Source organism: Pseudorca crassidens, chromosome X (assembly GCF_039906515.1).
Source record: "Pseudorca crassidens isolate mPseCra1 chromosome X, mPseCra1.hap1, whole genome shotgun sequence".
Lineage (NCBI taxonomy): Eukaryota > Metazoa > Chordata > Mammalia > Artiodactyla > Delphinidae > Pseudorca > Pseudorca crassidens.
The window spans coordinates 120,193,707-120,205,708 of record NC_090317.1 but is presented as its reverse complement, the minus strand read 5'-3'; the positions used below and the strand labels follow the sequence as shown (position 1 = coordinate 120,205,708).

The window sequence follows — 12,002 nt, the reverse complement described above, 5'->3', positions numbered from 1 at the left end:
TTGATCAATCCTGCCTGCATTCTGCTGTAGCAGCACGACCGTTCATAGAACGTGGTCACTTGAAAAGGACAGATGGCTGAACATCCGAACACTCCACGGCGTTTGCTTCCCGAACCTTTCGGATTTTTCAAAGAGGCTTTATTTCATAAAGGGGAGTAGAATTAAGACAGTTCTTATAGGGAACATGTACTTATTTACAGTCTTGATCCCATAAAAATTAGTCTGTGGTCCTCTGGCAAAGATATAGTCAGCAAGAGAATTGGGTGCTTAGGTTTGTAGTTTGGGATATGCTCCTGTGAAGAAGCCAGGCTTCCTCAGCTAGGATCACTTGTGTTGTATTCGATGAAACCACTGACCCTATTATCAAGAGATTGCCACTTGTGGTGCCACAGTTGCTGATTACTGAGTTAGAGCTCAGAGGTGGTATCTGGCAACTTCTGAAAGAATCCTATTGAAGGGAAAAGTTTGCTAGAGTTTGCTGGAGGGAAAGAAATATGTTAAATGTTTTTAAGTAGTTAAAAATCCTAGATGTAAGCAGATCAGAATATGACAGTACTTGGCTCTTAGTATGTGTACTAAAATTCTTAACGATAAGTGTTGAATAAATATAAAAAAAGGAAAGGTTTCAGAGAATGTTAAAAAATAAAAACCTAAAATGAAAATAGAAGTATGTTAAGTTGTTGCTATCAGTTTTACATGATGCTCATTGCCTAATTGTGTGTTGCCCTGTGAAAATAAAAGGATAAAGTAAGATTTTATACACAGCATAAAAATACATTTAGGCTATAGTTTTATGGATCCATCAGTGGTGAAATGTTCTGCTTTTGTAAATTATACAGGTAACTGAAGTGCTATTCTTTTATTTTTCTTTTCTTTTTTTGGCCGTGCCTTTGGGCTTGCAGGATCTCAGTTCCCTGACCAGGGACTGAACCCAGGGCCACAGCAGTGAAAGCCTGGAATCCTAACCACTAGGCCATCAGGGAACTCCGTGAAGTGTTATTCTTTTAAAGGGCAAAATAATTTGTAACCTTGTTTGGTGGGAAATTTCTCAGTATTTATTACTTGCTTAGGGGTCATCCAAAAGATATACTGTGCATAAAAACACAAGCTTCATGAAACGTTAAAATATGAGGATAGTCCATCACACTGGAAATTGTACCTCACTACTCAGAGTGTAGCTCGGGAACCCTCATCCTCTGCCTGCCCTGGGAGCTTCATAAAGGGGAAAAGAATTAAGGGCTTAGACATGCAGGGTCTCAGGCTCCGCCCCAGACCTGCTGGCCCAGACTCTGCGGTGCCAAGATTCCCTGGGGTTAGAATGGACTCCACGGCTTGAGAGGCGCTGCACCAATGCAGTAATGCGCTCAGGAGAGCAGAATTTTCTGGGGCTTTTTACTTCTTACTCTTCCACTAGCGTCCTCAGGTGACACTGCCTTCCTAGTTGGCGTTACAGGTGCCTCTGCTGTTCCAGTTGTCACTCCCTGCCCACTCCCCTTTCCACATGGCCAAATTAAGAGGAACCAAGTTCCCAGGGGGACAATGAATAAGCCTGCTAAATCAGATATTTCTAATAGCACATTTCAAAGTGTGTGCTCTACCAAGCGCAGAGGCGACGCTTTCTGAGAACTGTGTTATGTGTTCACAAGCCTGCAGCATCTAAGGGCTGATGTGCCTGCCCCGAAGGCTGTAAAAGGATGGATCGATGGTGTGTTTATGCACATGAAATCAAATAACAAAAATCGTTTAGGGCTTCCCTGGTGGCGCAGTGGTCGAGAGTCCGCCTGCCGATGCAGGGGACACGAGTTCGTGCCCCGGTCCAGGAAGATCCCACATGCCGCGGAGCGGCTGGGCCCGTGAGCCATGGCCGCTGAGCCTGTGCGTCCGGAGCCTGTGCTCCGCAACGGGAGAGGCCACAACAGTGAGAGGCCCGTGTACAGAAAAAAAAAAAAAAAAAAAAAATTGGATCATACAATATGTGACCTTTTGTGACTGGTTTCTTTCACTTAGCATAATGTTTTCAAGGTTCATCCATGTGATAGCATGTGTCAGATTTCATTCTTTTTACGGCTGAATAATATTTCAGAATATAGAGAGACCAGCTTTGTTTATCAACTATAGTTGATTTACAATATTGTGTTAGTTTCAGGTGTACAGCAAAATGATTCGGTTATACATATATATGTATATATCTAAATTCTTTTATTCCGATTCTTTTCCATTATGGTTTATTACCATGAATTCAAAATATTGAATATAGTTCCCTGTGCTCTACAGTAAATCCCTGTTGTTTTTGTCAGTCTTAATAATAACAACGTCTCTCCGTTTTTCCCTCCAGTTCTAGGAGCCAGAGCTGTTTCTAGCAGTTACTACCTTAAGGTGGTTCCCTTTTTGCCTTTTCAGCTCTCCAATACATGGGTTAACCAATCTTTATATTATAATGATTTTTTTTGATGTTGACCATTTTTAAAGTGTTTATTGAATTTGTTACAATACTGCTTCTGTTTTATGTTTTGCTTTTTTGGCCGTGAAGCATGTGGGATCTCAGCTCCCCGACCAGGGATCGAACCCATTCCCCCTGCATTGGAAGGCGAAGTCTTAACCACTGAACCGCCAGGGAAGTCCCCCATTCTTTTTTTTTTTTTTGCGTTACGCGGGCCTCTCACTGCTGTGGCCTCTCCCATTGCGGAGCACAGGCTTCGGACGCGCAGGCCCATCGGCCATGGCTCACGGGCCCAGCCGCTCAGTGGCATGTGGGATCCTCCTGGACTGGGACACGAACCCGTGTCCCCTGCATCGGCAGGCGGACTCTCAACCACTGCGCCACCAGGGAAGCCCTTGGGGTATCTTTTTTGATGAGTTGTAGTGTCTTCCTGTCGATGATTGTTCAGCAGTTAGTTGTGATTCAGGTGCTCTTGCAAGAGAGCACATCCTTCTACTCCGCCATCTTGAACCAATGTCCTATATAGAGATTTTCAACAGTGCCTAACCCCACAAGTATTTTGTATTTTTCTTTACCACTCTCTTCATACATATAGTTTCCACTTCCTTGCAAGTCTGTAATTCTGGCCGAGACTTGTAGAAATAAATCAGAACAAAATTCATGAAGCCTGTATATGCAATATATGTATTTGAATTTTTGAAATGCATGTACTCTCTCCCAACATTCCCTATATGACAAGAGTTTTTATTTGAAGTATCCTCTTCCTGCTGGAACTGACACCCCAGTGTTTGCCAATCCAACTGTACATTCTACAGCCTGCCATCGGTATGCCTGAGCAAGCTAGGTATAAGGTATAATCATTTTTTAAATCTTACAGTATCTGCCAGAAATGTGGAAGTGTATAGCAAATGCTGAAATTGGCCAAATTCTTATAAGGACTAAAATCAGGGTGCGCATAGAAGGATGGTATTGGGTAATCGAATTAAACAATAAGCTCTCTGTTCTATGAAAAGGCAAATACTCCTTTTCACTACCTACAACCCCAAGAGCATGCAACAAACATGAAATTGAACTCTTTTGTTGAAATAATACCCTTGGCTACTTTAAAGGTTAGTAGGAGCTTTTCTTTCTCTGAAAATTCTCCAAGGTAGACAAGTCAAACTAGCGTGGTTTAACTCCTTTTGACACTTCAAGATACGGCTCAGATGTCACTTTAAACCTTCCTTAAACTTCCCTACCACCAGTAGAAAATTACACTTAAGCTGTTACTTTGCAATACCTTTACTTCGGAATTTTGTTACTGTTTTTTAAAAATTTTTTTTATCGGAGTATAGTTGATTTACAATGTTGTGTCAGTTTCTGCTGTACAGTGAGTCAGTTATACATATACATATATCCACTCTTTTGTAGATTCTACTCCCATATAGATCATTACAGATGAATTATGTTACTGTTTGTTATTTGTATCACTGGCAGTGTTGGCCTGAGAGCCCTTATTCTAAATCGTGGTATGCCTGGTGTCTAATTAAGTGCTCAGAATGTAGTAGGTGCTCAGTAAATGTTTAACTGATGAATGAACTTTCTATTGCCACTAAGTTTACCCTGGGATGATCTTGGTCCCGTGGCTGCCTGAGGTCTTCTCAGTGTGGCAGCGGGATGTTGCCACTAGGACACTCTCCAAGAGGTTGTGAGAAGGGATATCACCTTGGGGAATTGGAGGTTTGGCCCTCATCTGTATATATCCGGAAAATTGAGTGGCCAGTGTACTTTTGCTATTCAGAGTCTCTTTTTCTCAAAAAGTATGTATTGAGAGCTTTCTCCAAGCCTGGCCTTCTGCTGAGTGCTGAGAATATAGAAGTTCCATGGGCACGGCCCCTGCCCTCACTTCATTTACTACCTAGCTGCAGGAGTCCATTCAACAAGCCCTAAAAAGAAACAACTCAAGGGAGTTCCCTGGTGGCCTAGTGGTTAGGATTCCATGCTTTCACTGCCGGGGCCTGGGTTCAATTTCTGGTAGGGGAACTGAGATTCAGCAAGCCAAAAAAAAAACATGAAAAAATAAAAATAAAGGGCTTCCCTCGTGGCGCAGTGGTTGAGAGTCCGCCTGCCAATGCAGGGGACAGGGGTTCGTGCCCAGGTCTGGGAAGATACTAAATGCTGCGGAGCGGCTGGCCCGTGAGCCGTGGCTGCTGAGCCTGTGCGTCCGGAGCCTGTGCTCCGCAATGGGAGAGGCCACAGCAGTGAGAGGCCCGTGTACCGCAAAAAATGAAAAATAAAAAAATAAAAACAAGCCCTTACACTGAAGTGTGGGACTGGCCTGATATGGGAAGTACAGCATGCTAGAGATGCAAAACAGGAGTACCCAAAATATTCCGGCCCCCTGAGGGGCTTCCGAACACACTCCCAGAAGGCACTGTCTCCAGAATATGGCTCTCAGTCCCGATTTACAAAGTCAAAATGTCCCTTTATTAATAATGAGCAGTGGAAGCATCTCACTGAATACAAGTATACACTGTGGACAGAGAATGTCGCCTGCATTTCAGTAAACAAAGGATGTTGTGGCCATAAAGCCACCATTCACCGTAGCCGCCCTTGAGGGTGAGCCTTGAGTGGATTCAGGATAGAGAAAAACAGGATAGTGGCCCTAGATAGTTAAGGTGCATATCAAAGGAATGATTTCAATGAGCCCAGACTCTTGCATCTTCCCAAACCAGAATCATTAACTTGAGATGGCTGTTTTTGTGATTAGCAGTAATCTTTTGATGTTCTGATGGTTGACTACATGTTTTTTTTTCTCAGCAAAATACTCATATATCCTGGCTCTTCCCTTACCTATTTTATTTATTTATTTAAATTAAAAAATATTTTTTTGGCCACACTGCTCGGCTTGTGGGATCTTAGTTCCCTGACAAGGGATGAAACCGGTGCCCCCTGCAGTGGAATCATGGAGTCCTAACCACAGGACCACCAGGGAAGTCCCTCGTTCCTTACTCTTTGGAGCAGTCTCTCAGAGCTAACTGAGAGGCTGTATCCCAGGCTCAAGTCCTCAGTAAGTTCGCTGAATAAAACATAATTCTCAGGAGTTCCCTGGTGGCCTAGTGGTTAGGATTCTGGGCTTTCACTGACAGGGCCCGGCATTCCATCCCTGGTCGGGGAACTGAGATCCCACAATTAGGTTGTGCTTTTTTTTTTTTTTTAGTCGACTACACACATCAACGTTCCCTCTCCAGAGTCAGACCCACATAGGGAGACAGATTCTAATGGGAAGGTTTTTTGGTGAGTAAGAAATCAAAACAAGTCTCCTGTTCAAAGGCATTAGATTAGCATGCTGGAGCCTCCGTCCCCACACTAAGGATAGCCTTGGAAATGGGGTCGTTATTTCTTTTTTTAAAAAAATTATTTTACATTTCAATTGGCTTTTTAAAAAAATATTACTTATTTAATTTATTTATTTTTGGCTGCGTTGGGTCTTCGTTGCTGCGCATGGGCTTTCTCTAGTTGCAGGGAGCTGGGGCTACTCTTCGTTGCAGTGCGCGGCCTTCTCATTGCGATGGCTTCTCTCGTTGCGGAGCACAGGCTTTAGGCACGTGGGCTTCAGTAGTTGTGTCAAGTGGGCTCAGTAGTTGTGGCGCACGGGCTTAGTTGCTCCACGGCATGTGGGATCTTCCTGGACCAGGGCTCGAACCCGTGTCCCCTGCATTGGCAGGCGGATTCTTAACCCCTGCGCCACTAGGGAAGCCCGGGGCCATTACTTGTGAAGTTCTCTTTTTTGACCAGGATTCTCTCTCTCCCAAACATTGCTTGGATGGGCCAGTCAGCCTGGCCTCCCTGACTCTCCCTTTTCTAGGTTTCCACTCTTCTGATGAGACACACTGCTTCTTGAGATTTGTCAGTACCTTTGATCATATTATACGGTATGACGGGGTCTGTTAATTTACTGCCAGCAAAGACCGTGTAGTAGTCGTAGTAGTAGCCTCTGTGTGTATGTGTGTGTGTGTGTGTGTGTGTGTGTGTGTGTTGTGTAAAATTAAGGGCTAGCAATGAGCCCAATCAGGACGTCACACACCAGGGGAGGGGTAGTCGGCTATATTAATCAGGGAGTCTGTATTCCAGATTCTAGCTACTACAAATGCTTCTGTTAGCCATAGCTCAATCAATAGCAGAGGCTTTGCTAAGTAGCAAAATGAAAGTTAGAAATGGGTTTTCATTGGTGAAAGTAGTAGCTTGTTAGCCAGTATGATGGGCGTCAGAAATGGACTCACAGCGGTGAAATTAGTAATATTCAAGATGTACATTGCTTAAAATTTGAGTCTCTTCACCGTTGCATTGACAGGGTATGAGAACCTAGCAATCTGAAGCCTGCTCCCTAAGGGGTAATACTACAGGCCAAACCTCTAAATAGCCCTGTGTCCAGCTATGAACTCTGAGGGTTCCAGTTCCCTGTGGCCATAAGGCCAACAGAATCCTGCCTCTGTAATAGAGGCAAGTTGGCCTCTTAACAGGACAGAGAGCTGGGGGCATCACTGAGCTTACTGCTCTTAAGAACTTTCTGCCTCAGGCTCCTGGCTGTTTACTAAGCATCTGAATAAGTGGGCCCGTATTCAGGTACATGCATAGCCTTTAGGCAGGAAGTGGGGAGAATACCCCCTACTGGCGACGAGCTGCTTTTCTTGTGACCTTCACCTTTCTGGCAGGTAGAGTTCTTAACAGAGACCATAAGTCCTTGAGCAAAACGTGAGAATAATTAATGCAGATAGATCATGGGATGCCTATTAAAGAGTTGGAAATAAAGAAATGATAGCTCTTGGGACTTCCCTGGTGGTCCAGTGGTTAAGACTCTGTGCTCTCAATGCAGGGGGCCCGGGTTCGATCCTTGGTCAGGGAACTAGATCCTGCATGAATGCCGCAACGAGGATCCCGCATGCTGCAACTGAGACCTGGCACAGCCAAATACATAAATATTGGGGAAAAAAAAAAAAAGAAATGTTAGCTCTTGAAGACTTAAAACATAACCCCAATAATGGATCCCAGCTGAGATAAGTACAGTGCTTTATAGAGCCTTGGGTTAAGGCTGGACAGTAACCTCTTTGAAGGCATTTAAACAAAGAATGGGTCTATCAAAAATCAGGTTAGTTTGACCTGAGGAAGAAGAGAGTGATCTGAGACCCAGAGAGCCAGCCAGAAGCTATTCTTTCTCTCTCCCTTCTGCTAAGCTGTTTTCCTTAGAAACGGATCACTAAGCCTGGCCCACTTGCAAGAATAGGGGAATCAGACTCCACCTTTTGAAGGGAGGAGCATCAAAGAACTTGTGGACAGATTTTAAAATACACCATCCCCTCTATTAAAGACGTTGTAAGAAGCAGACCTCTGAAATTCATATTTCTCGCGGGAGCAGTAATAGCTACGTTTCTCTTGAGCACCCGGTTTGTTCTTATTTTGTTATGTTGTGAATCACTCTGTAAATTGTGTTTTCCTCTTTTCCCAGCTGTCAAGAAGCTCAAAATAAAAATTTGGCTCATGTCCAGCTTGTGGACAAGAACCTCAAGGCTTGTGTTTTATGGAATCAACTCACCCATGACTTCTTATTTTTCCTGATCCTTCTTTCACTTTCACTTTCTTGCCATTTTTTTCTCTCTCTCTCTCTCTCTGCCTCTCTATTTGTATATAAACGAATGATATGACATATATCTATATATCTACACACACACATATGTATGTCGTGGCATATCGTGTATGTTTACAGCCTTCCAAATCCCTTTGAAATAAGAATGTATATAAATAAAACAAATACAATTAACTATTTTTCATTTCTCTTAAGACTTGAGGTCACTTGCATAGTCCTTTTGTTTTCTTAATAAAGATAACTATTTTTTTTAATTCCATGCATACTTATACTCAAACAATACAGAAAATCATGAAGTAAAAATACTCCCAAGTTTCATCTCCCAGGGAAAAACATTCTTAACACTTCGGTTAATGTCCTTCTAAACATCTCTTTATAAACCTACAGGCAATTCTATGAAAATGGATTTTTTTTAAGCTCACTGTGCTATGTATATTTTCTAGGTCAATTTAAAAAATGTTTATCATTTTTAGTAGCTGCATGGTGTTCTCTTGCACCATAATTTAACTATGGTGCATTTTAATACTCAATTCCCCAGGCGGGTTAGAGGCAGCATTACCGATAGATTTTTTCTGCATCTCACTGGGACTTTTGCCTTTAAGAAGGTGAGGAATAGTGGCCGAGGCCATCAGCTTTATATAGTGTCTAGGTATGGGTTCATTATCTGCTGCTCTAGTTTTGAAATCTCATAGCTGGACTGAGGTGTTCTGCCTGTGAAATAAAATAATGGTACTTTCCCCAAATTTACAGAAATAATTAAAATTAATAGAAGGAATTTCCCCAATATTGAAATTTACTCTCACGTAAGTTATTAAATTTTTGGCGCCTGACACCACTACTTAGTATTCTCTCATAAGAAATGACATAGGATTTACACAAATTTTCATAATGAGTTATTTAAGGCAACATGTCAGGATTTCATGACGCTCTGTGACTATCAGAAGCTCGGTCATTGGAGATCTGGTTCCATCAGATGTAAATAGGGAGTATGCCTGAGAAAAAAATCCATCCCCGCCCTAATCTCGTCAAGAAAAAAAAATCGATTCAGCAAACCGAGTTTGTTAAAAAATTTCAGTAACGAAACAACTGGCGGAGGAAGCCAGTACGTTCAATGTGTATTAAGCGCCAACTAAGGGAGGAGAACTGTGCTAGAAGCCCGGGCGGTTCAGCCAAGGTGAATATGACGCAGCCCCCACCCCGCAGGAGCTCGGGACCGCTGAACGGTGCTGAGAGCTCTGGTGGAGGGGCAGGACTCGGGACAGGTGTCGAGCCAGAAACCTCAAATTCTGAAAGCCATTACAACTCTCCCGCCTTGAAAGTCACGAAGTATTTCTCCTCATCCCCCAATCATTCGGGCTCTGTTCCGAAGAAGAGCAACCAAAACAAAAGCAGAACAATGTGTCCCCGACCACGCTCCCTCCCAAACACTGAACTATTTCTGAACTTTTCCCGCAGGATGATAAGCAGTACCTTCCGGTACCGGTACATCGCCCCTAGAAAACTACAAATCCCAGGAGGCTGCACGCGCAGCACAGTGGATACTCTTCCCCCATTTCAGAACGCCGCATTACGCTCCAATCCTGATCCGGGTCTGCGAGCCGTGGCCGCGCAGCCTGCTGGGATTGTAGTCCGCTCCAGAGTCCCTTTCCTCGTTCGCGCAGGCTCGCGCGGCCTCTGTTCGCCCTTCGGCCCTGCAGTAGCCCAGCCCCGGCTTCGATGCTCCCCACCCCCAACCCGCTCCGTCCCCTCAGGGGCCAACCTCCTCCGGTCACGTGGGGAGCCTTGCATGCGGCAATTGGCTGGGGGATTCAGGGGTGGGGCGCGAGGCCCTGCGAGGTTCCGTGCCCCTTGTCGGGCTGCTTGTTTGGCTGCTGCCGTCACCTCATGGCGACGCGGGTAGAAGAGGCTTCGCGGGGAAGAGGCGGCGGCGCCGAGGAGGCAGTTGAGGCCGGACGGGGCGGACGGCGACGCAGCCCGCGGCAGAAGGTCAGTCTGGGGGGTGCCTGCGTTGTTGCTGGGCCCGGGGAATGCTGGGGCTAGCTGTTTCGGGGTGCACCTCTTCACTCTCCCGGGTTACCTTTAGCCACGGGACGACCATCGGCCCTCTTCGCTCCCAGGGTGACGACGGTGGGAGCAGGTGAGGGGAGTGGAACCGGGGTGGATGGGGTGGGAGGGGGCGATGGTTGGGGATTGAGGCGGGGGCGGGAGTGAGGGCAGGGGGCGCAGCCGAGTGGGAGGGGGAAGGGGTGCTTGGCGGGGGCGCGCCAGGTGTGACAGCCACGTGCGGCCGGCGCCGCGGGGCCCCGGGCGCCAGGTGTTCCCTCTCCCAGCCCTCGCCCTCCGCGTGCTTCCAGTGCTCCTAGCGCTGGGCGCCGCCGTTTGGGCTTCCAGGGGTCGCTGGCTCGCCCTCCTCGCGCCGGGCAGGTGCGCGGGGCGCGCTGCTGGGTGCGCCCGGGCGGCGCGGGCGAGGCTGTTGCGCAGTAAGATAACCGCGCGGGAGCCGGGGCTGCGCTGCGCCCCCTTCCCCCGCCCCCCTGCGCTCCCCGCCACTGCGCGGGCTGGCGAGCCGGGCCTCTCGGCCCCCGGGACCCAGGCCCAGCGGCTGCTCTGTGGGCGCCACGGGCTTGGCTGCACGTGGGGAGAAGATGCTGGAGGACCTGGGTCCCGCACAGTTGGGAGCAGCATCGCGGATAACCGGTCTTCCCAATCCAGCCCTCCCTCCTTCCCCTTCTCGCTCTTTATTTCTGCCCCTTTTCTTTCTTTCTCCCCCCCCCCCCCGCCTTGGTGAGCGGAAACTTGAGCGCCTCCCCCAGCTTGGCCTTTGGTCTCTCTTAATCTGGGAGTCGGGCTGGATTGTTCCCCTTGCCTTATTTGACTCAAGTCAAGGAGTTTTCAGTGTCTCCCTCCCTTTCTGGAGGAAAATCCCGACCTTCAGAATGGGAGAATTCCACTTGTTCTGGAGTCAGTGGGTGGAGTTCGAAAAAAATTGCACAACAAACGGGATACAGGGCTTTCAGGGCCCAGGAAGAGAGAAGTGCGGGGAAAAGGACTGGAAAGGTGGAAACCCGTCTCGTTCCTTGCGTTTGAACAGATTGAAACATTCAAGTTGTTGGACGTCGTGCTTGATCACTCGGGGCTGTTTAATGTCACTTAATTATGCGTTTGAATACTCTTAAAGATCACTCCTGTTGGAAATTACGAAATAATATTTTTCTAATGCGACTCGTGAACTTGAAAAAAAAAGAACAAAGGTTCGCTTTACCTCTGCGCAGAGTGTCAAGAATTAGCTTTTCGAGGCCTGTTTCTAAGGTCAGGTGTTTTCACGTCTGTCTTCATGAGCGTGTTACTGCTTCTCAATTACCTGTCTTTCTCTCCCTCTCTTTGTACTCTAAAAGAAAGATCCAGTACTTGAAGGACTGAAAAAGAAGCTGGACCGAACGGAACTCTAGGGATTCAACACTGTCACTTTGGACACCTCACTTATTCCCTGAGGGTGGGGAGCCTCAATCTCAGGGTTTGATTTCATAGGCCCCCCAGGGGAGGACTCCGATAAAAAGCCAGTGCAGTTGAGGATATCAGTTCCTTTTTATGCCCCTAGCCTAAGGATAAAAAGTCAGCACTAGGAACTGACGTTTAATCAACTAGCATTTTAAACCACGAAGAGGTAATGACCCTTTGACGCAGTTCTCTGTTTAACAGCTGGATAAGAATAGTCAGGTGTGTCTGTACTGTCTCAGTTTTGTTTACTTACTCAGGCACCATTCTTCTTTGCTCAGGCTTTTCTGGGCATCTTTTTTCCTTTTGATTTACAATTGACTATGACGTGGAATTGAAATACATGGCTAAATATTAGTTTCTGAATTTTCGTTTTAAAAAATTGGGTGAATATCTTGTGTTTGCAGAAGTCACTTTTTAAGTTATTTTCTTCGGACCCCTCGT

The 12,002-nt window shown here is 46.2% G+C and overlaps 1 protein-coding gene across 4 annotated transcripts in view; it reads left to right on the top strand.

The window, feature by feature from the left end:
- The first annotated feature begins 9,881 nt into the window (after window positions 1-9,881).
- TXLNG (taxilin gamma) overlaps window positions 9,882-12,002 on the top strand; it is a 52,743-nt gene continuing 50,622 nt past the window's right edge. For 3 of the 4 annotated variants that reach the window (XM_067723485.1, XM_067723484.1, XM_067723483.1), the window contains exon 1: window positions 9,883-10,049. In XM_067723485.1, coding sequence (XP_067579586.1) covers window positions 9,948-10,049 — 102 coding nt within the window. In that variant the 5' untranslated portion in view covers window positions 9,883-9,947. Of the gene's footprint in view, window positions 10,050-12,002 lie in introns of all 4 variants that reach the window. The other variant, XM_067723486.1, reaches the window with a different exon arrangement.